General features: G+C 40.4%; 1 protein-coding gene across 1 annotated transcript; it reads left to right on the forward strand.

Moving 5' to 3' along the window:
• The first annotated feature begins 456 nt into the window (after positions 1–456).
• On the forward strand, positions 457–18653 carry cplx4c (complexin 4c). The gene is made up of 4 exons (XM_020466638.2): positions 457–628; positions 744–952; positions 13457–13544; positions 17241–18653. The coding sequence occupies exons 2-4, from the start codon at positions 783–785 to the stop codon at positions 17466–17468; spliced, it is 486 nt and encodes a 161-aa protein (XP_020322227.1). The 5' UTR covers positions 457–628; positions 744–782; the 3' UTR covers positions 17469–18653.
• Positions 18654–21058: the final 2405 nt, after the last annotated feature.

The following is a 21058-nucleotide window of genomic DNA, read 5'->3' on the forward strand; positions in this document are numbered from 1 at the left end:
TCTAACTGTGTGTGTGTGGGGTTCAGGTAGTCTGACTGTGTGTGTGTGGGGTTCAGGTAGTCTGACTGTGTGTGTGGGGTTCAGGTAGTCTGACTGTGTGTGTGGGGTTCAGGTAGTCTAACTGTGTGTGTGGGTTTCAGGTAGTCTAACTGTGTATGTGGGGTTCAGGTAGTTTAACTGTGTGTGGGTTTCAGGTAGTCTGACTGTGTATGTGGGGTTCAGGTAGTCTGACTGTGTGTGTGTGGGGTTCAGGTAGTCTAACTGTGTGTGTGGGTTTCAGGTAGTCTGACTGTGTATGTGGGGTTCAGGTAGTCTGACTGTGTGTGTGTGGGGTTCAGGTAGTCTGACTGTGTATGTGGGGTTCACGTCGTCTGACTTTGTGTGCGGTCCAGTGGTGAGGTCTGGCTGGCCAGCTCCTGGTCAGTACTGGTCAGTAGGCTGCCTGTAATAAGCTAATCTCTTGAGCGGTTTTCCTCCAGACAGAATACATAGACACCCAGATCTCCTCACCTTGACAGACAACAGCTTATGGTGACACCAGGGAAAGTTATACTCTACAGAACAACAACATCATCCCCGCTCTTCTTAAACTCTTCAAATCAAAAAAACATATTTTTGCACTGAGCAGGTCAACATTTTGGAATCCTTTTCTTAAAACTTGATTTAGCTACTTCTCTCACTCTACATTTGAGGCAGTTGTGGGCCTCTTTCTAACAACCTGCTGCCTTCCCCTTCCCATGTAGTGCTCCACTGTAGTTCCGTAGCTCATCAGTTGGTCCAGGATGTCGTTCATGATGAAGGCCATGTTGGGGAGTAAGTTGAAGGATATGACTGGAGGAGGAGGAGGAGGAGAGGTTGAGGTGCCAGCAGGCGATGTGAAGGAGACCCCTGAATCTAAAGGAATGTCCAGAGAGGAGTTTGAGGACTACCAGCGACAGCTTATAGAGGAGAAGTGAGTAACTAATCAATCAATTAATCAACTGATCAAGTTCTATTTGCATAGTGTTTTGACAAATTCATGATAAATTCATTACCCCTTAACCCTAGTTAAAACCCCCAAAGACCAAAGTGTACCAATTCATTACCCCTTAACACTAGCTAAAACCCCCAAAGAGCAAAGTGTATCAATGTGTCTTTATATCTGAACCTAAATCCAGATTTAGGCTAATATGTGGGATGGCTAATTTTCTCACAATAGCAGATTAGCAGATTTTACCTTTATTTATTTATTTATTTTACTAGGCAAGTCAGTTAAGAACACATTCTTATTTTCAATGATGGCCTGGGAACAGTGGGTTAACTGCCTGTTCAGGGGCAGAACGACAGATTTGTACCTTGTCAGCTCGGGGGTTCGCAACCTTCCAGTTACTAGTCCAACACTCTAACCACTAGGCTACGCTGCCGCTACGCTGAGGCAAGTCAGTGGAACTAGTCAAAAAATATTTATGTTTCAAGACATATGTTTTTACATGCTATATTAACATACCGGACGGCACCCAAACTTTGAAAAACTAGATAATTACTTCTTGGATTACTTTTAAATTCACAAAGGATGTTTTGCGAGAAAAAAACAATACATCATGACACGTTTTCATGTTTTCTCAATGACATTCAATTCAGAATTGAACAAAAAGGCGCATGTTTAAGTTCCACCTGAGCAAATCTGACCACAAGTCAGTGACCACTATGATGGCACATCAAATGTGTTTGATGGGTACTTTTTTGTAGTCTTCTAATGGCTCTTCTGTGGAAAGTAATTAAAAGTTAACTGGAAAGTAATCAGATTATGTTACTGAGTTTGGGTAATCCAAAAGTTACGTTATTGATTATAATTTTGTACAGGTAACTAGAAACTGTAAGGGATTGCAATTAGAAAACAACTGTGGACAAGAAGACAGAAGCTGAGGAAAAGTTATATCATATAATGAAAACAGAAGATTTGTTTCATGCTAACGTGACATGAACTTGAACTCGCTACTTCCAGTAACCTTTCAGAACTTTAATGATAAAAGGTACTAGCTGGCCTAAATGAATAACTGAAAAGGTACTAGCTGGCCTAAATGAATAACTGAAAAGGTACTAGCTGGCCTAAATGAATAACTGAAAAGGTACTAGCTGGCCTAAATGAATAACTGAAAAGGTACTAGCTGGCCTAAATGAATGACTGAAAAGGTACTAGCTGGCCTAAATGAATAACTGAAAAGGTACTAGCTGGCCTAAATGAATAACTGAAAAGGTACTAGCTGGCCTAAATGAATAACTGAAAAGGTACTAGCTGGCCTAAATGAATGACTGAAAGGTACTAGCTGGCCTAAATGAATAACTGAAAAGGTACTAGCTGGCCTAAATGAATACTGAAAAGGTACTAGCTGGCCTAAATGAATAACTGAAAAGGTACTAGCTGGCCTAAATGAATAACTGAAAAGGTACTAGCTGGCCTAAATGAATAACTGAAAAGGTACTAGCTGGCCTAAATGAATAACTGAAAAGGTACTAGCTGGCCTAAATGAATAACTGAAAAGGTACTAGCTGGCCTAAATGAATAACTGAAAAGGTACTAGCTGGCCTAAATGAATAACTGAAAAGGTACTAGCTGGCCTAAATGAATAACTGAAAAGGTACTAGCTGGCCTAAATGAATAACTGAAAAGGTACTAGCTGGCCTAAATGAATAACTGAAAAGGTACTAGCTGGCCTAAATGAATAACTGAAAAGGTACTAGCTGGCCTAAATGAATAACTGAAAAGGTACTAGCTGGCCTAAATGAATAACTGAAAAGGTACTAGCTGGCCTAAATGAATAACTGAAAAGGTACTAGCTGGCCTAAATGAATAACTGAAAAGGTACTAGCTGGCCTAAATGAATAACTGAAAAGGTACTAGCTGGCCTAAATGAATAACTGAAAAGGTACTAGCTGGCCTAAATGAATAACTGAAAAGGTACTAGCTGGCCTAAATGAATAACTGAAAAGGTACTAGCTGGCCTAAATGAATAACTGAAAAGGTACTAGCTGGCCTAAATGAATAACTGAAAAGGTACTAGCTGGCCTAAATGAATAACTGAAAAGGTACTAGCTGGCCTAAATGAATAACTGAAAAGGTACTAGCTGGCCTAAATGAATAACTGAAAAGGTACTAGCTGGCCTAAATGAATAACTGAAAGGTACTAGCTGGCCTAAATGAATAACTGAAAAGGTACTAGCTGGCCTAAATGAATAACTGAAAAGGTACTAGCTGGCCTAAATGAATAATGAAAAGGTACTAGCTGGCCTAAATGAATAACTGAAAAGGTACTAGCTGGCCTAAATGAATAACTGAAAAGGTACTAGCTGGCCTAAATGAATAACTGAAAAGGTGCTAGCTGGCCTAATGAATAACTGAAAAGGTACTAGCTGGCCTAAATGAATAACTGAAAAGGTACTAGCTGGCCTAAATGAATAACTGAAAAGGTACTAGCTGGCCTAAATGAATAACTGAAAAGGTACTAGCTGGCCTAAATGAATAACTGAAAAGGTACTAGCTGGCCTAATGAATAACTGAAAAGGTGCTAGCTGGCCTAAATGAATAACTGAAAAGGTACTAGCTGGCCTAAATGAATAACTGAAAAGGTACTAGCTGGCCTAAATGAATAACTGAAAAGGTACTAGCTGGCCTAAATGAATAACTGAAAAGGTACTAGCTGGCCTAAATGAATAACTGAAAAGGTACTAGCTGGCCTAAATGAATAACTGAAAAGGTGACTAGCTGGCCTAAATGAATAACTGAAAAGGTACTAGCTGGCCTAAATGAATAACTGAAAAGGTACTAGCTGGCCTAAATGAATAACTGAAAAGGTACTAGCTGGCCTAAATGAATAACTGAAAAGGTACTAGCTGGCCTAAATGAATAACTGAAAAGGTACTAGCTGGCCTAAATGAATAACTGAAAAGGTACTAGCTGCCTAAATGAATAACTGAAAAGGTACTAGCTGGCCTAAATGAATAACTGAAAAGGTACTAGCTGGCCTAAATGAATAACTGAAAAGGTACTAGCTGGCCTAAATGAATAACTGAAAAGGTACTAGCTGGCCTAAATGAATAACTGAAAAGGTACTAGCTGGCCTAAATGAATAACTGAAAAGGTACTAGCTGGCCTAAATGAATAACTGAAAAGGTACTAGCTGGCCTAAATGAATAACTGAAAAGGTGCTAGCTGGCCTAAATGAATAACTGAAAAGGTACTAGCTGGCCTAAATGAATAACTGAAAAGGTACTAGCTGGCCTAAATGAATAACTGAAAAGGTACTAGCTGGCCTAAATGAATAACTGAAAAGGTACTAGCTGGCCTAAATGAATAACTGAAAAGGTACTAGCTGGCCTAAATGAATAACTGAAAAGGTACTAGCTGGCCTAAATGAATAACTGAAAAGGTACTAGCTGGCCTAAATGAATAACTGAAAAGGTACTAGCTGGCCTAAATGAATAACTGAAAAGGTACTAGCTGGCCTAAATGAATAACTGAAAAGGTACTAGCTGGCCTAAATGAATAACTGAAAAGGTACTAGCTGGCCTAAATGAATAACTGAAAAGGTACTAGCTGGCCTAAATGAATGACTGAAAAGGTACTAGCTGGCCTAAATGAATGACTGAAAAGGTACTAGCTGGCCTAAATGAATAACTGAAAAGGTACTAGCTGGCCTAAATGAATAACTGAAAAGGTACTAGCTGGCCTAAATGAATAACTGAAAAGGTACTAGCTGGCCTAAATGAATAACTGAAAAGGTACTAGCTGGCCTAAATGAATAACTGAAAAGGTACTAGCTGGCCTAAATGAATAACTGAAAAGGTACTAGCTGGCCTAAATGAATAACTGAAAAGGTACTAGCTGGCCTAAATGAATAACTGAAAAGGTACTAGCTGGCCTAAATGAATAACTGAAAAGGTACTAGCTGGCCTAAATGAATAACTGAAAAGGTACTAGCTGGCCTAAATGAATAACTGAAAAGGTACTAGCTGGCCTAAATGAATAACTGAAAAGGTACTAGCTGGCCTAATGGATAACTGAAGCTACTGGCCTAAATGAATAACTGAAAAGGTACTAGCTGGCCTAAATGAATAACTGAAAAGGTACTAGCTGGCCTAAATGAATAACTGAAAAGGTACTAGCTGGCCTAAATGAATAACTGAAAAGGTACTAGCTGGCCTAAATGAATAACTGAAAAGGTACTAGCTGGCCTAAATGAATAACTGAAAAGGTACTAGCTGGCCTAAATGAATAACTGAAAAAGGTACTAGCTGGCCTAAATGAATAACTGAAAAGGTACTAGCTGGCCTAAATGAATAACTGAAAAGGTACTAGCTGGCCTAAATGAATAAACTGAAAAGGTACTAGCTGGCCTAAATGAATAACTGAAAAGGTCTAGCTGGCCTAAATGAATAACTGAAAAGGTGCTAGCTGGCCTAAATGAATAACTGAAAAAGGTGCTAGCTGGCCTAAATGAATAACTGAAAAGGTGCTAGCTGGCCTAAATGAATAACTGAAAAGGTACTAGCTGGCCTAAATGAATAACTGAAAAGGTGCTAGCTGGCCTAAATGAATAACTGAAAAGGTACTAGCTGGCCTAAATGAATAACTGAAAAGGTGCTAGCTGGCCTAAATGAATAACTGAAAAGGTACTAGCTGGCCTAAATGAATAACTGAAAAGGTACTAGCTGGCCTAAATGAATAACTGAAAAGGTACTAGCTGGCCTAAATGAATAACTGAAAAGGTACTAGCTGGCCTAAATGAATAACTGAAAAGGTACTAGCTGGCCTAAATGAATAACTGAAAAGGTACTAGCTGGCCTAAATGAATAACTGAAAAGGTACTAGCTGGCCTAAATGAATAACTGAAAAGGTACTAGCTGGCCTAAATGAATAACTGAAAAGGTGCTAGCTGGCCTAAATGAATAACTGAAAAGGTACTAGCTGGCCTAAATGAATAACTGAAAAGGTACTAGCTGGCCTAAATGAATAACTGAAAAGGTGCTAGCTGGCCTAAATGAATAACTGAAAAGGTACTAGCTGGCCTAAATGAATAACTGAAAAGGTGCTAGCTGGCCTAAATGAATGACTGAAAAGGTACTAGCTGGCCTAAATGAATAACTGAAAAGGTACTAGCTGGCCTAAATGAATAACTGAAAAGGTACTAGCTGGCCTAAATGAATAACTGAAAAGGTGCTAGCTGGCCTAAATGAATGACTGAAAAAGGTACTAGCTGGCCTAAATGAATGACTGAAAAGGTACTAGCTGGCCTAAATGAATGACTGAAAAGGTACTAGCTGGCCTAAATGAATGACTGAAAAGGTACTAGCTGGCCTAAATGAATAACTGAAAAGGTACTAGCTGGCCTAAATGAATAACTGAAAAGGTACTAGCTGGCCTAAATGAATGACTGAAAAGGTACTAGCTGGCCTAAATGAATAACTGAAAAGGTACTAGCTGGCCTAAATGAATAACTGAAAAGGTACTAGCTGGCCTAAATGAATAACTGAAAAGGTACTAGCTGGCCTAAATGAATAACTGAAAAGGTACTAGCTGGCCTAAATGAATAACTGAAAAGGTACTAGCTGGCCTAAATGAATAACTGAAAAGGTACTAGCTGGCCTAAATGAATAACTGAAAAGGTACTAGCTGGCCTAAATGAATAACTGAAAAGGTACTAGCTGGCCTAAATGAATAACTGAAAAGGTACTAGCTGGCCTAAATGAATAACTGAAAAGGTACTAGCTGGCCTAAATGAATAACTGAAAAGGTGCTAGCTGGCCTAAATGAATAACTGAAAAGGTACTAGCTGGCCTAAATGAATAACTGAAAAGGTACTAGCTGGCCTAAATGAATAACTGAAAAGGTACTAGCTGGCCTAAATGAATAACTGAAAAGGTACTAGCTGGCCTAAATGAATAACTGAAAAGGTACTAGCTGGCCTAAATGAATGACTGAAAAGGTACTAGCTGGCCTAAATGAATAACTGAAAAGGTACTAGCTGGCCTAAATGAATAACTGAAAAGGTACTAGCTGGCCTAAATGAATAACTGAAAAGGTACTAGCTGGCCTAAATGAATAACTGAAAAGGTACTAGCTGGCCTAAATGAATAACTGAAAAGGTACTAGCTGGCCTAAATGAATAACTGAAAAGGTACTAGCTGGCCTAAATGAATAACTGAAAAGGTACTAGCTGGCCTAAATGAATAACTGAAAAGGTACTAGCTGGCCTAAATGAATAACTGAAAAGGTACTAGCTGGCCTAAATGAATAACTGAAAAGGTACTAGCTGGCCTAAATGAATAACTGAAAAGGTACTAGCTGGCCTAAATGAATGACTGAAAAGGTACTAGCTGGCCTAAATGAATAACTGAAAAGGTACTAGCTGGCCTAAATGAATAACTGAAAAGGTACTAGCTGGCCTAAATGAATAACTGAAAAGGTACTAGCTGGCCTAAATGAATAACTGAAAAGGTACTAGCTGGCCTAAATGAATAACTGAAAAGGTACTAGCTGGCCTAAATGAATAACTGAAAAGGTACTAGCTGGCCTAAATGAATAACTGAAAAGGTACTAGCTGGCCTAAATGAATGACTGAAAAGGTACTAGCTGGCCTAAATGAATAACTGAAAAGGTACTAGCTGGCCTAAATGAATAACTGAAAAGGTACTAGCTGGCCTAAATGAATGACTGAAAAGGTACTAGCTGGCCTAAATGAATAACTGAAAAGGTACTAGCTGGCCTAAATGAATGACTGAAAAGGTACTAGCTGGCCTAAATGAATAACTGAAAAGGTACTAGCTGGCCTAAATGAATAACTGAAAAGGTACTAGCTGGCCTAAATGAATAACTGAAAAGGTACTAGCTGGCCTAAATGAATAACTGAAAAGGTACTAGCTGGCCTAAATGAATAACTGAAAAGGTGCTAGCTGGCCTAAATGAATAACTGAAAAGGTGCTAGCTGGCCTAAATGAATAACTGAAAAGGTACTAGCTGGCCTAAATGAATGACTGAAAAGGTACTAGCTGGCCTAAATGAATGACTGAAAAGGTACTAGCTGGCCTAAATGAATGACTGAAAAGGTACTAGCTGGCCTAAATGAATGACTGAAAAGGTACTAGCTGGCCTAAATGAATAACTGAAAAGGTACTAGCTGGCCTAAATGAATAACTGAAAAGGTACTAGCTGGCCTAAATGAATAACTGAAAAGGTACTAGCTGGCCTAAATGAATAACTGAAAAGGTACTAGCTGGCCTAAATGAATAACTGAAAAGGTACTAGCTGGCCTAAATGAATAACTGAAAAGGTACTAGCTGGCCTAAATGAATAACTGAAAAGGTACTAGCTGGCCTAAATGAATAACTGAAAAGGTACTAGCTGGCCTAAATGAATAACTGAAAAGGTACTAGCTGGCCTAAATGAATAACTGAAAAGGTACTAGCTGGCCTAAATGAATAACTGAAAAGGTACTAGCTGGCCTAAATGAATAACTGAAAAGGTACTAGCTGGCCTAAATGAATAACTGAAAAGGTACTAGCTGGCCTAAATGAATAACTGAAAAGGTACTAGCTGGCCTAAATGAATAACTGAAAAGGTACTAGCTGGCCTAAATGAATAACTGAAAAGGTGCTAGCTGGCCTAAATGAATAACTGAAAAGGTACTAGCTGGCCTAAATGAATGACTGAAAAGGTACTAGCTGGCCTAAATGAATGACTGAAAAGGTACTAGCTGGCCTAAATGAATGATAAAAGGTGCTAGCTGGCCTAAATGAATAACTGAAAAGGTACTAGCTGGCCTAAATGAATGACTGAAAAGGTACTAGCTGGCCTAAATGAATGACTGAAAAGGTACTAGCTGGCCTAAATGAATAACTGAAAAGGTACTAGCTGGCCTAAATGAATAACTGAAAAGGTACTAGCTGGCCTAAATGAATAACTGAAAAGGTACTAGCTGGCCTAAATGAATAACTGAAAAGGTACTAGCTGGCCTAAATGAATAACTGAAAAGGTACTAGCTGGCCTAAATGAATAACTGAAAAAGTGCTAGCTGGTCTAAATGAGTAACGCAAAAGGTGCTGGCTGGCCTGAATGAGTAATGCAAAAGGTGCTAGCTTCCTAAATGATTAATGCGAAAGGTGCCAGTTGGCCAAAATGAATAACGAAAAGCTGCTAGCTGGTCTAAATGATTAATGCAAAAGGTGCTAGCTAGCCTAAATGAAAAATGTATAAGGTGCTAGCTGGCCTAAATGAATAATGCAAAGGTACTAGCTGGCCTAAACGAATAACGCAAACAGTCCTAGCTGGCCTAAAAGAATAACACAAAAGGTGCTAGCTGGCCAAAATGAATAATGAAAAGGTACTAGCTGGCCTAAATGAATAATGAAAAGGTATTAGCTGGCCTAAATGATTAAAGCAAAAGGTGCTAGCTGGCCTAAATGAATCATGTACAAGGTATTAGCTGGCCTAAATGATTAAAGCAAAAGGTGCTAGCTGGCCTAAATGAATAATGTACAAAGTGCTAGCTGGCCTAAATTAATAATGCAAAAGGTGCTAGCTGGCCTAATTTACCAGCAAAACATTTTGATGCTACAGACAATAACATCTAGTACAACTCTGAGACCTTTCTAGCTTCATAACATGAGTGTAGAGTGTGTCAATGTTAAAGTCACAACCATCTTCCAGGGGTCTGTCTAAGAGCAGCAGAGGTAGTGGCATTACAGTCTGATAACTAACACAGTACCACATTATGTCTGATAACTAACACAGTACCACAGAGTGTCTCTGTAAGGGGGGTGAGTACTGGCGGCAGAGAAGTCAGACGCAGGAGAGAAAACTGTGTTTCCAGCAGCGTAGTTTATTAAACAAAAACTCACCGGGCAACATTACAAATATAACAAATGGGTACAATACCCTACGCACGCCAGGACAAACGTGCACAAACACTTACAAATAACAATCACCGACAAACACATGAGCGGGAACAGAGGGTTAAATACACAACATGTAATTGATGAGATTGAAACCAGGTGTGTTACAAGACAAAACCAAACGAAAATGAAAAGAGGATCAACGATGGCTAGAAAGTCGGTGACTTCAACCGCCGAACGCCGCCCGAACAAGGAGAGGGACCAACTTCGGTGGAAGTCGTGACAGTGTCTGATAACTAACACAGTACCACATTATGTCTGATAACTAACACAGTACCACATCATGTCTGAAAACCACATTATGTCTGATAACTAACACAGTACCACATTATGTGTCTGACATCTTCTACACAGAGTAGAGGTGTATAAGAGGTATATAAAGCCCTGCTGTGTATCATATAAACACTGGTTGAGTGGTTTAGTGATTAGCCTACTTTCAACACTAGCTGCCTGTCAAGCCATGAGTGTCTGTCTCTCACAGAGGGGCGGGTAGAGCAGAACGACAGGCACATGGTGTTACGTGTTGGTGTGCATGAGAGCAAGTGTGTGTGTGTGTGTGTGTGTGTGTGTGTGTGTGTGTGTGTGAGGCTCAGGTGATGTCAGTGAAAGGCAGAAATAAAAACTGTAGGCTGTAGTCTCCAGGCAGCATGGCTTATTGTAATGACTGGGGGCTGTAGCTCATTAGGCTCATGTAAGCCAGGCCAGGCAGGGGTCAGGGAGATTAGGATCTGGGTTACTGTCTTCCGACAGGTGGCGTCACCACTGCAACATGTCGATGCTAGTCCCTCCAATAACTCTGAAGTAAGATAATGCAATTCGGGTGTAATAACTGACCAGCGCTGTGCTCCAGACAACCCTTGTTCTTCTTCTTGTTATTATTTTATGTCTTCTTCTTTAACTTCTTCTTCATCTTCTTTTACTTCTTCATCTTCTTTTACATTCTTCTTCTATTACTTCTTCTTCTTCTTCTTTTACCTCTTCTTCTTCTTTTACCATCTTCTTCTATTACTTCTTCTTCATCTTCTTTTACATTCTTCTTCTGTTACTTCCTCCTCTCTTCCTTTTCCTGCTCCACTGCTATTGCTCCAGAGTCAGCAACTGGTAACCACACATGCTCCAACCCGTAATAACACATCTGCCACCCTCAACACTGGAGCCCCTCAGGGGTGTGTGTTTAGTCCCCTCTTGTACTCCCTGTTCACCAATGACTGTGTGGCCATGTATGACTCATAGCAAATCAAATCAAACTTTATTTGCCACATGCGTTGAATACAACAAGTGTAGACTTTACCGTGAAATGCTGACTGACAAGCCCTTAACCAACAGTGCAGTTCAAGTAAAATATTTACCAAGTAGACTCAAATAAAAAGTCATATTAAAAAGTAACACAATAACAATAACATTAACGAGGCAATATACAGGGGAACCGGTACCGAGTCAGTGTGCAGGGGAACAGGCTAGTTGAGGTACTGTACATGTAGGTGGGGGCGAAGTAACTTTGCATAGGTAACAAACAAACAGTGAGTAGCAGCAGTGTACAAAAGGGAGGGGGGGGGTGTCAATGTAAATTTTCCAGTGGCGATTTTTATAAGTTGTTCAGCAGTCTAATGGCTTGGGGGTAGAAGCTGTTGAGGAGCCTTTTGGTCCTAGACTTGGTGCTCCGGTACCACTTGCTGTACGGTAGCAGAGAAAACAGTCTATAACTTGACTGGAGTCTCTGACAATTTTATGGGTTTTCCTCTGACACCGCCTATTATATAAGTCCTGGATGGCAAATGATGTACTGGGCCGTCCAGGATCCAGTTGCAGAGGAAGGTGTTTAGTCCCAGAGTCCAACACCATCATCAAGTTTACTGATGACACGACGGTGGTAGGCCAGATCCCCAAAGGCGACGAGACAGCATAAAGGGAGGAGGTATGCTGACCTGGCAGTGTGGTGCCAGGACGACAACCTCTCCGGGCGAGCGCACCCTCATCCACATCGACAGGGTTTTAGTGGAGCGGGTTGAGAGATTCAAGTTCCCCAGTGTCCACATCACTAATTACTTAATATGGTCCACACGAGCACAGCCGTGAAGAAGGCGCCACAGTTCCTCTTCCCCCTCAGGAGTTGATTTTGCATGGCACCTCAGATCCTCAAAAAGTTGTAGATCGGCTTGGTTTGGTTTGACATTGGATAGCCTATTTCTGGGGCAAGTTAGGGACCGAAATTACACAATGTAAATGGGACAATATTTTAATGTTGCACATCTTTTAGTTGTCTCATTAAATGCTTTCAATATTTGTATATGCATTTCTACAATTTGTAGTTGGTTTGAGTTGTTTAGGTCATTGAAATTTGGGGCGATTGACATTATAAAACATTGTGTAATTTAATGTTGGTCCCTAACGTTCCCCAAAGGGATATCGAATGTCAAACCAAATTGACCATGAGCATTACGATCGGGTCCATGCAGCTGTGCTCCAAAAGGATTAATTGGGTGCTCCTGTGGACATGTGGACAGGATAGAAATAAACCCAACCCAAGTAAAACTGTTACGGTACCCTTCATTATGTGACAAACACTTTTTGTATCATCTCACAAATCTCCGTTTTGGACGAGACTGACTATTTGACTAAAATGATCCTATTTACATTTTGTAGTCAATTTTGACACTAGAGTAAATGTTTCAGACTCATATCGATGCCACATAGGCTATATTCAAAACGAGAAGTTACTTTTTACTTTTTAAGGGAAGTCGTCCTCCAGTGATTTTTGAACTTGTTGAAAAGTAATATCCCAGGTATAAATACAGTACACACACCGAAGAGTAGAAAATATGTTGAACAAAATAGTCTCAGTAAGGTACGGTATTTATAAGTCATATTCTTAAAAATCAAGTTAAATATTTACCAATAAAAAATGACAGCCAAAATTAGAGACTGTCACTTTAAGGACGGATTTGGGATACAGAGGCAGAGTTCTATCCCTCAAGTCTACACTGGCTTGGTATGGAGGAACATCTACTTCCATACTGAACAACATGGTTAAAATAGAGCTTATAAGTCTATCTATCTTTTCCCTAAAGGAAACCCAAGGACCTGCATACAGTCCGACCTTAGTCCCCCTCTAATCAAAGACATGAGGGACAATTTACTTTGTCCTTATATGAAGAAGAAAAAAAAAAATCACCAAAAGATGCTAAATACTCAAATAGTATACCGTAATATATTGAGGCAAATACTGTAATCTTGCTTAGTCATGTTCTTGCTGTCATTATAATCCCTTCCTACCTGGCCGCCATTGGAATTCCATGAACCTATTGTTCCCAACCCTATCTCTAGCCAGGACCATCTCTATCTCCACCTACCTGACCATATCCTATATATGATATATCTATGGCCCAAGGTTTCTCCTGGTCAGGTTAGGTTGTCAGTAAACATTTCCTAGCCTTTTTATATGTATTCATTGATGTGAGTTTGCTTCCATATCTATAGAATTAACACACTTGAGGGAGTTAAATCAAAGTGACTTTCTTTCCCCTTGCAGGATGGAGCGGGACAAGGAGTTTGCCACAAAGAAGGCGGAGAGGGCCAACCTGAGGTCCTGCCTGCGGGACAAGTACCGCCTACCTGAGGTAAGGGCTGACTTACTGTCGGCCCAGGGTTGGTGACTAACTGATTACATGTTACGTGTTAGTGATGGCTGTTTAACAGATGAAAGCTGTTTTCAGTCTCTCAGTCCCAGCTTTGATGCACCTATTCTGACCTCACCTTCTGGATGGTAGCGGGGTGAACAGGCAGTGGCTCAGGTGGTTGTTGTCTTTGGTGGTCTTTTTGGCATTCCTGTGACATCCGGTGCTGTAGGTGTCCTGGAGGGCAGGTAGTTTGCCTCCGGTTATGCTTCGTGCAAACCGCACCTCCCTCTGGAGATACAGCCCGACAGGATGCTCTCAACTGTGCATCTATTGGAGTTTGTCAGGGTTTTAGGTGACAAGCCTTCTTCACCACACTGTCTGTGTGGGTGGACCATTTCAGTTTGTCTGTGATGTGTATGCTGAGGAACTTAAAACTTTCCGCCTTCTCCACTACTATCCCGTCAATGTGGTTAGGCGTGTGCTCCCTCTGCTGTTTCCTGAAGTCCACGATCCTCTCCTTTGTTTTGTTGACATTGAGTGAGAGGTTGTTTTCCTGACACCACACTTTGAGTGCCCTCACCTTCTCCCTGTAGGCCGTCTCGTTGTTGTTGTCGGTTGTTGTTGGTGATCAAGCCCACTACTGTTGTGTCGTCTGCAAACTTGATGATTGAGTTGGAGGCGTGCATGGCCACGCAGTCATGGGTGAACAGGGAGTACAGGAGGGGGCTGAGCACACACCCTTGTGCGAAGTGGAGACGTTGTTCTAATGCCTCTTAAGGGGAAAGTAATCCAAAAGTAACAAAGTATTCTGATTATATTACTGAATTTGGGTAATCCAAAAGGTTCCTTACTAATATTACTTGTTAGATATTACACTGTTGGAGCTAGAAATACAAGCATTTCGCTAAACCTGCAATAACATCTGCGAATCACGTGTATGTGACCAATACAATTTGATTTGATTTGATTTAGAAAGTAACGTAATCAACTCTGTGTAGGCCTGACTACTAACTTCAGATACGTGAATCTTAAAACACATGAGTTAGCCCTTAGCCTCGAATTATCTTGTTGATCCCCTGTAGACAATGGAAACATGACTGTCAGAGACCAATCAGTTCTGGCCATATATATATACTGTATATATACTGTATATATATGGGTAAAAGTCTTATAAGGTTTTCAAAGTAGCAAAAAAATAAAACAGCAATTACAATTCCCCAAAAGGCTTTTTTATGTTCATTGGAGTGTCACCTATGCCTTTATATTAGTTATATTCAAGAATAATGCCAATAAATGTTTTTTTATGTACCCAAGGAAAATGTCATTCAGTATAACACTGAATGTTGTTTTTAATTGTTTTAATTTTATGCCGATTTTTCAAAATCACTAGGTTATATATCCATGCTTAGATTGGCAGAAATATAACTCCCCAGAAAAAATGACATTATTTTATTTTGAAAATCACATATTTGATGTGTCACAGGTAGAACAAAAAATTTGTTGAAGGTTTTTTATTCAAAAACGTCCTGCCTTACACTGAAAAATAAATCTAAAATCTATTAAAATATCTTTCACTTCATCCTTTGAGATGTGTTTTTGTCTCTCTGAGTCAACAAAACAAAGTTATTGTATTTTAATATAAAATACTGGTGTTATACTGTGTGACAATATTTTGTTACCCTGAATAACACATATCACTACGGCCCACAAATATTGATTAAAGGTGAATCCTTCAACAATAACAATAATGATCCGATTAACTATTATTAGTAGACGCAATAGTATTTGTCTTTTAGCTATTTTTTAAGTTATAAAACTTTAAAAAATGGTTTGACATTGTAAAAACAGGATAAGATGTTTAAAATGTGCAGGCTAGCTGAACTTAGATCTCTTCCAAACTAGAGAGAGAGAGAGAGAGAAATGACCCATACGCCACACACATAAAGAACATGGGTTTTATTAGCAACATAGTTCTCCCATTTTCTCTCAAACATGTGTTGTTACTATTTCATTGCTAATGTTAATAATAATCAATTTACTATAATTTGACTTTACATTGCATTAAGTTGCATAATTACACAATTATTATATGATAGTTATTGTTGTAGTCATTAATTGTTACACTGTAACTGGGAAATTTCAATTCAATGCAGGTACACAAAGGAAATTTCAAGATACCTACTCAAAATAGCTACATAAAATGCCCATCAAACTACTTAAATTCAAACTTGCATTGTCTTCATTTTTCATAAAGTGCCCCAAATGTGAAGCAGCTATTAACTAACATAATTCATAATCCAGTTTTAATCCATAATTGTGTGTGTGTGTGTCATATTATATGAACTAATATAATTCATCAGTTATCTTAACTGTAGTGCAATAAAACATTAACTACAGTGTAATAGTGCAACTTAATGTTATCCACCCAGCTTTATATCCTATTTTATCCTATTCTGTTGCTGACAGTAGCATGAAACCATGAAAACAATACCTTGCTTTTCTTCTGGCTAGTCTTTCCTCCCTAGCAACTGGATCTGCGTTAATCTTTTGTCTGTGCATTGCAGCCCTCTCCTTATTAGACAATGGCATCTATAGTATAAAGATAATGTGTCTTGAAATACCTTAAAATGCCATAAAATAGTTTAACATTATCATATTCAGTATTCATACAACATGTAAATATGAATTGCATGATTAAATGTTGTAAACTTGTGAAAACATTGGATAACAAAGCTAATGTCATTCAGCATAACAGCTGACATTGGGGTATAACATTAAACTTTTGTTGTGCTGAAGGACAAAATGGAAGGATTTCATACATAAACATATTTAACTGGCAGTTCTTGGCCACCCATATAAAGTAAAATTATCCTTACTTTTCATATTTAATATAGCTTTTTATAAAATAATAGCATTAAAATATGTTGTACTGAAGGACATGCGTTTTTGTTATAAAGGTTCTAGAGGGTGAAAAGGTGAAATCATCAAATATTTCAGAGATTTACTCACCTCATCACATTGGGTCTTCTTTGGGTCTTCTTTGTGATGTCACACATTGTCACATGATTACCATCACAAGAACCCACTTGGGAGCCAAGCCCAGCCAATCAGAATGAGTTTTTCCTCACAAAAGGCCTTTATTACAGATAGAAATACTCCTCAGTTTCATCAGCTGTTCAAGGTGACTGGTCTCAGACGATCCCGCAGCTGAAGAAGCTGGATGTGGATGTCCTGGGCTGGCGTGGTTACACGGGGTCTGTGGTTGTGAGGTCGGTTGGACGTATTTCCACATTCTCTAAAATGACATTGGTGTCAGCTTAATGGTAGAGAAACGATCATTAAATTATCTGGCAACAGCTCTGGTGGGCAATCCTGCAGTCAGCATACCATTTGCATGCTCCCTCAAAACTTGAGACAGCTGTGGTATTGTGTTGTGTGACAAAACTGTGGCCTTTTATTGACCCAGCACAAGGCGCACCTGTGTAATAATCATGCTGTTTAATCAGCTTCTGGGTATGCCACAACTGTCAGGTGGATGGATTATCTTGGCAAATGAGAAATGCTCACTAACAGGGATGTATGGAACATTTCTGGGATCTTTTATTTCATCTCATGAAACATGGGACCAACACTTTACATGTTGTGTTCATATTTTTGTTCAGTGTATATATTTCTGACTATGTGTCTGTTTCTCAGAGTGGCCAGGACGAAGCCATGGTGAAGATGGCGGGAGACGACCTGGATCTCCCTGAGGACCTAGCCAAGATGGTGGATGAGGATGAGGAGGAGGAGGCGGTGAATGACTCACTACTAGGACAGCTACATCAACTGCAGAACATGGACATGGACCAGCTGAAGACTAAAGCCCAGACCACCATGACAGAGATACAACAGGTGGCTGAGGAGAAGTGTGTCATCATGTGAAGAGTGATCATCAGACTTCTTCTACCTATTGATCTTTCTTCAGCAGTTAAGCAGTCCATTGTGTGAACGTCTACGTCAAGTGGGATTTACCCAACAAGCACCAAGCCTACGTCTTTGTTATAATTATACAATATTGCATGTTAATCTTCACAGAACCACCTAATCACTCTGTTATTCAGTTGCCTCAGAAAATATGAATTGCTGAGGAGCTGTGAAATCATACTGTATATTGTTGCAAATGATGATTACCTCCTCTCTGTTCAACTTCCACACAGAAACAGAATTAATAGAATAGACAAGGCCCCTCAGTCCAAGGGTATTTGACTGGTACACTCAATATGGCCGCCGGTCCACCCATCACAAAATGTTGACTTCAATGGGAATATCTGTTCTAGTAATTATATTTTTATGCATCCACATCCGAAACGGTTGAAACAGAGTCCAGACTGAGTATTTTAACTTTCATACTAATAATTCTATATTAAACTGATTATGGCAGTAGGCCGAGAATGGAAAAAGACATGTAAACACCTTACTCTGCTTATGTCAATTGGCGTGAGGTCAAAATCAAAGGAAGCATACATCGATTTACAACACCTGGTTTTCTGAGCATTCTTTCAAATTGTTAGGACACGTAAACAGCTTAATCGGCATTCCAGTAGCATTGCAGCTGTGTATTTGATCTGCTCATGCACCGGTAGCGCAAGCTTCCCTCTTATGCACGAGTTAAGTGAGTTTCGGAAATACTGAAAGTCTGCATCTCAGAAGTAGTTTACTCATGCAAACTTTATATGTACAAACTCAGAATCAAATAGGCTTTGAAAAAATTACATGGTCACTGGGGTAGAACGTTTATTTTGATTCACGATTTTCTGCATTAATAAAAGTCTCACGAGTAAACAGGATTATTAGGGAAATCGTTTATCCTCTATGGGATTGGTGTCCCCCCCCCCCGCGGGATGATTGAGCTAACGTAGGCTAAGAAGATTAGCATGAGGTTGTAAGTAACAAAAAAAATCCCAGGAGATAGACATATCTGATATGGGCAGAAAGCTTAAATTCTTGTTAATCTTACTGCACTGTCCAATTTACAGTAGCTATTACAGTGAAATAATACCATGCTATTGTTTGAGGAGAGTGCACAATTATGAACTTGAAAAAATATTAATAAACGAATGAAGCACATTTGGGCAGTCTTCATACAACATTTTGAACAGATGGTTCATTGGATCAGTCTGAAACGTTGCATGTCTAGTGGACAAAATCGAAATTGTGCCTGGGCTGGAATAATACAATATGGCCTTTCTCTTGCATTTCAAAGATGATGGTACAAAACAAATAAATAAAAAACGCATGCTTTTTTCTTTGTATTATCTTTTACCAGATATAATGTGTTATATTATCTTACATTCATTTCACAAATTTCCACAAACTTCAAAGTGTTTCCTTTCAAATGGTATCAAGAATATGCATATCCTTGCTTCACATCCTGAGCTACAGGCAGTTAGATTTGGGTATTGCAAAGCATGTAAACATTTCAAACAAACTATTATATTAATAATAATTATAATAATAATTGTATTATTGCGTGTATGTAACTGTACAATACATGAAAATACAAATAAATTAAACTAGAATAAGATGATCTGTCTATAGTTAAAAGCATACATTGTCAGATTATTTTTACATTTTTCTTTGTCTGCTGCGTAGTAGCGAAAAATCAAATACATATTATGAGCAAGTCTTATTGATTAAGTAAACCGTATAGGTAATCTGAAGGCTATATGTGTTGTCCAAAATGTAAGGTGAAAACAGTTGTTTGCTGTATAGAGGTCAGAGGTTTCAAAAATACTGTACATTTCCCCATACATACCCATCCAATCCGGCCTGCGGGTGGTTGGAGTTAATTTGACCTTTATTTAACTAGGCAAGTCAGTTAAGAACACATTCTTATTTACAATGACAGCCTAGAAACAGTGGGCCTTGTTCAGGGGCAGAATGACACATTTGTACCTTTCGATCCACCAACCTTTCGTTTACTGGCCCAATGCTCTAACCACTAGGCTACCTGCCACCCCGCAGGTAGCCTTATAGGTGATGGGAGGGAATAGTTGATGAGTGTTGAGGGGTAAGGTGTGAGGGAGCTGGTATTTCTGTTAAGGGGGTGAGGGGTAAGGGGGTGGGGGGTTAAGGGGTGATGGGTAAATGGGGCTAAGAGGTAAATGGGGTGAGGGGTAATGGGGGTGAGGGGTAATGGGGGTAAGGGGTAATGGGGTGAGGGGTAAATGGGGTGAGGGGTAATGGGGGCATGTGGTGAGGGGTAATGGGGGTAAGGGGTGAGGGGTAAATGGGGTGAGGGTTAAATGGGGTGAGGGATAATGGGTAATGGGGGAAAGGGCTGAGAGGTAACTGGGGTGAGGGGTAATGGTGGTATGGGGTGAGGGGTAAATGGGGTGAGGGGTAATGGGGTGAGGGGTAAATGGGGTGAGGGGTAATGTGGTAAGGGATGAGGGGTAAATGGGGTGAGGGGTAAATGGGGTGAGGGGTAATGGGGAAAGGGGGAAATGGGGTGAGGGGTAAATGGGTAATGGGGGTAAGGGCTGAGAGGTAAATGGGGTGAGGGGTAAGGGGTAATGGGGGTAAATGGGGTGGGGGGAAATGGGGTAAGGGGTAAATGGGGTGAGGGGTAATGGGGTAAGGGATGAGGGGTAAATGGGGTGAGGGGTAAATGGGGTGAGGGGTAATGGGGTGAGGGTATGGGGGTAAGGGGTGAGGGGTAATGGGGGTGAGGGGTAAATGGGGGTAAAGGGTGAGGGGTAAATGGGGTGAGGGTATGGGGGTGAGGGGTAATGGGGGTAAGGGGTGAGGGGTAATGTGGGTGAGGGGTAAATGGGGGTGAGGGGTAAATGGGGGTAAGGGGTGAGGGGTAATGGGGGTGAGGGGTAAATGGGGGTAAGGGGTAATGGGGTGAGGGGTAATGGGGGTAAGGGGTAATGGGGGTGAGGGATAAATGGGGTAAGGGTGAGGGTTAATGGGGTGAGGGAAAATGGGGGTGAGAGGTAAATGGGGGTAAGGAGTGAGGGGTAATGGGGATGAGGGGTAAATGGGGGTTAGGGGTGAGGGGTAAATGGGGTGAGGGATAAATGGGGTGAGGGGTAATGGGGGTAAGGGGTGAGGGGTAATGGGGGTGAGGGGTAAATGGGGTGAGGGGTAATGGGGGTGAGGGGTAATGGGGGTGAGGGGTAAATGGGGAGAGGGGTAAATGGGGTGAGGGGTAATGGGGGTAAGGGGTGAGGGGTAAATGGGGGTGAGAGATAAAGGCTGTAAGCCTCTAAGCTCCTGCAGCAGTCCTGCACAAAATAATTGCCCGCCCGCGAGACACACAAGATTGAACTTCAGTAAAATCTAGGGAATCTTTTCTCCCACAGCGCACACACTGGTTGAATCAACATTGTTTCCACGTTATATACAGGGGGTACCGGTACAGAGTCAATGTGGAGGCTATATACAGGGGGTACCGGTACAGAGTCAATGTGGAGGCTATATACAGGGGGTACCGGTACAGAGTCAATGTGGAGGCTATATACAGG

This window comes from Oncorhynchus kisutch, linkage group LG30, assembly GCF_002021735.2.
Source record: "Oncorhynchus kisutch isolate 150728-3 linkage group LG30, Okis_V2, whole genome shotgun sequence".
In the NCBI taxonomy this organism is placed as follows: Eukaryota; Metazoa; Chordata; class Actinopteri; order Salmoniformes; family Salmonidae; genus Oncorhynchus; species Oncorhynchus kisutch.

Excerpts from the sequence above, each read along its gene's own strand:
- cplx4c (XM_020466638.2), top strand. The coding sequence starts at position 783 with ATGTCGTTCATGATGAAGGCCATGTTGGGGAGTAAGTTGAAGGATATG. Across the intron at positions 953-13,456 it reads CGACAGCTTATAGAGGAGAA|GATGGAGCGGGACAAGGAGT; the intron begins GTGAGTAACTAA and ends TTCCCCTTGCAG. Across the intron at positions 13,545-17,240 it reads ACAAGTACCGCCTACCTGAG|AGTGGCCAGGACGAAGCCAT; the intron begins GTAAGGGCTGAC and ends TCTGTTTCTCAG.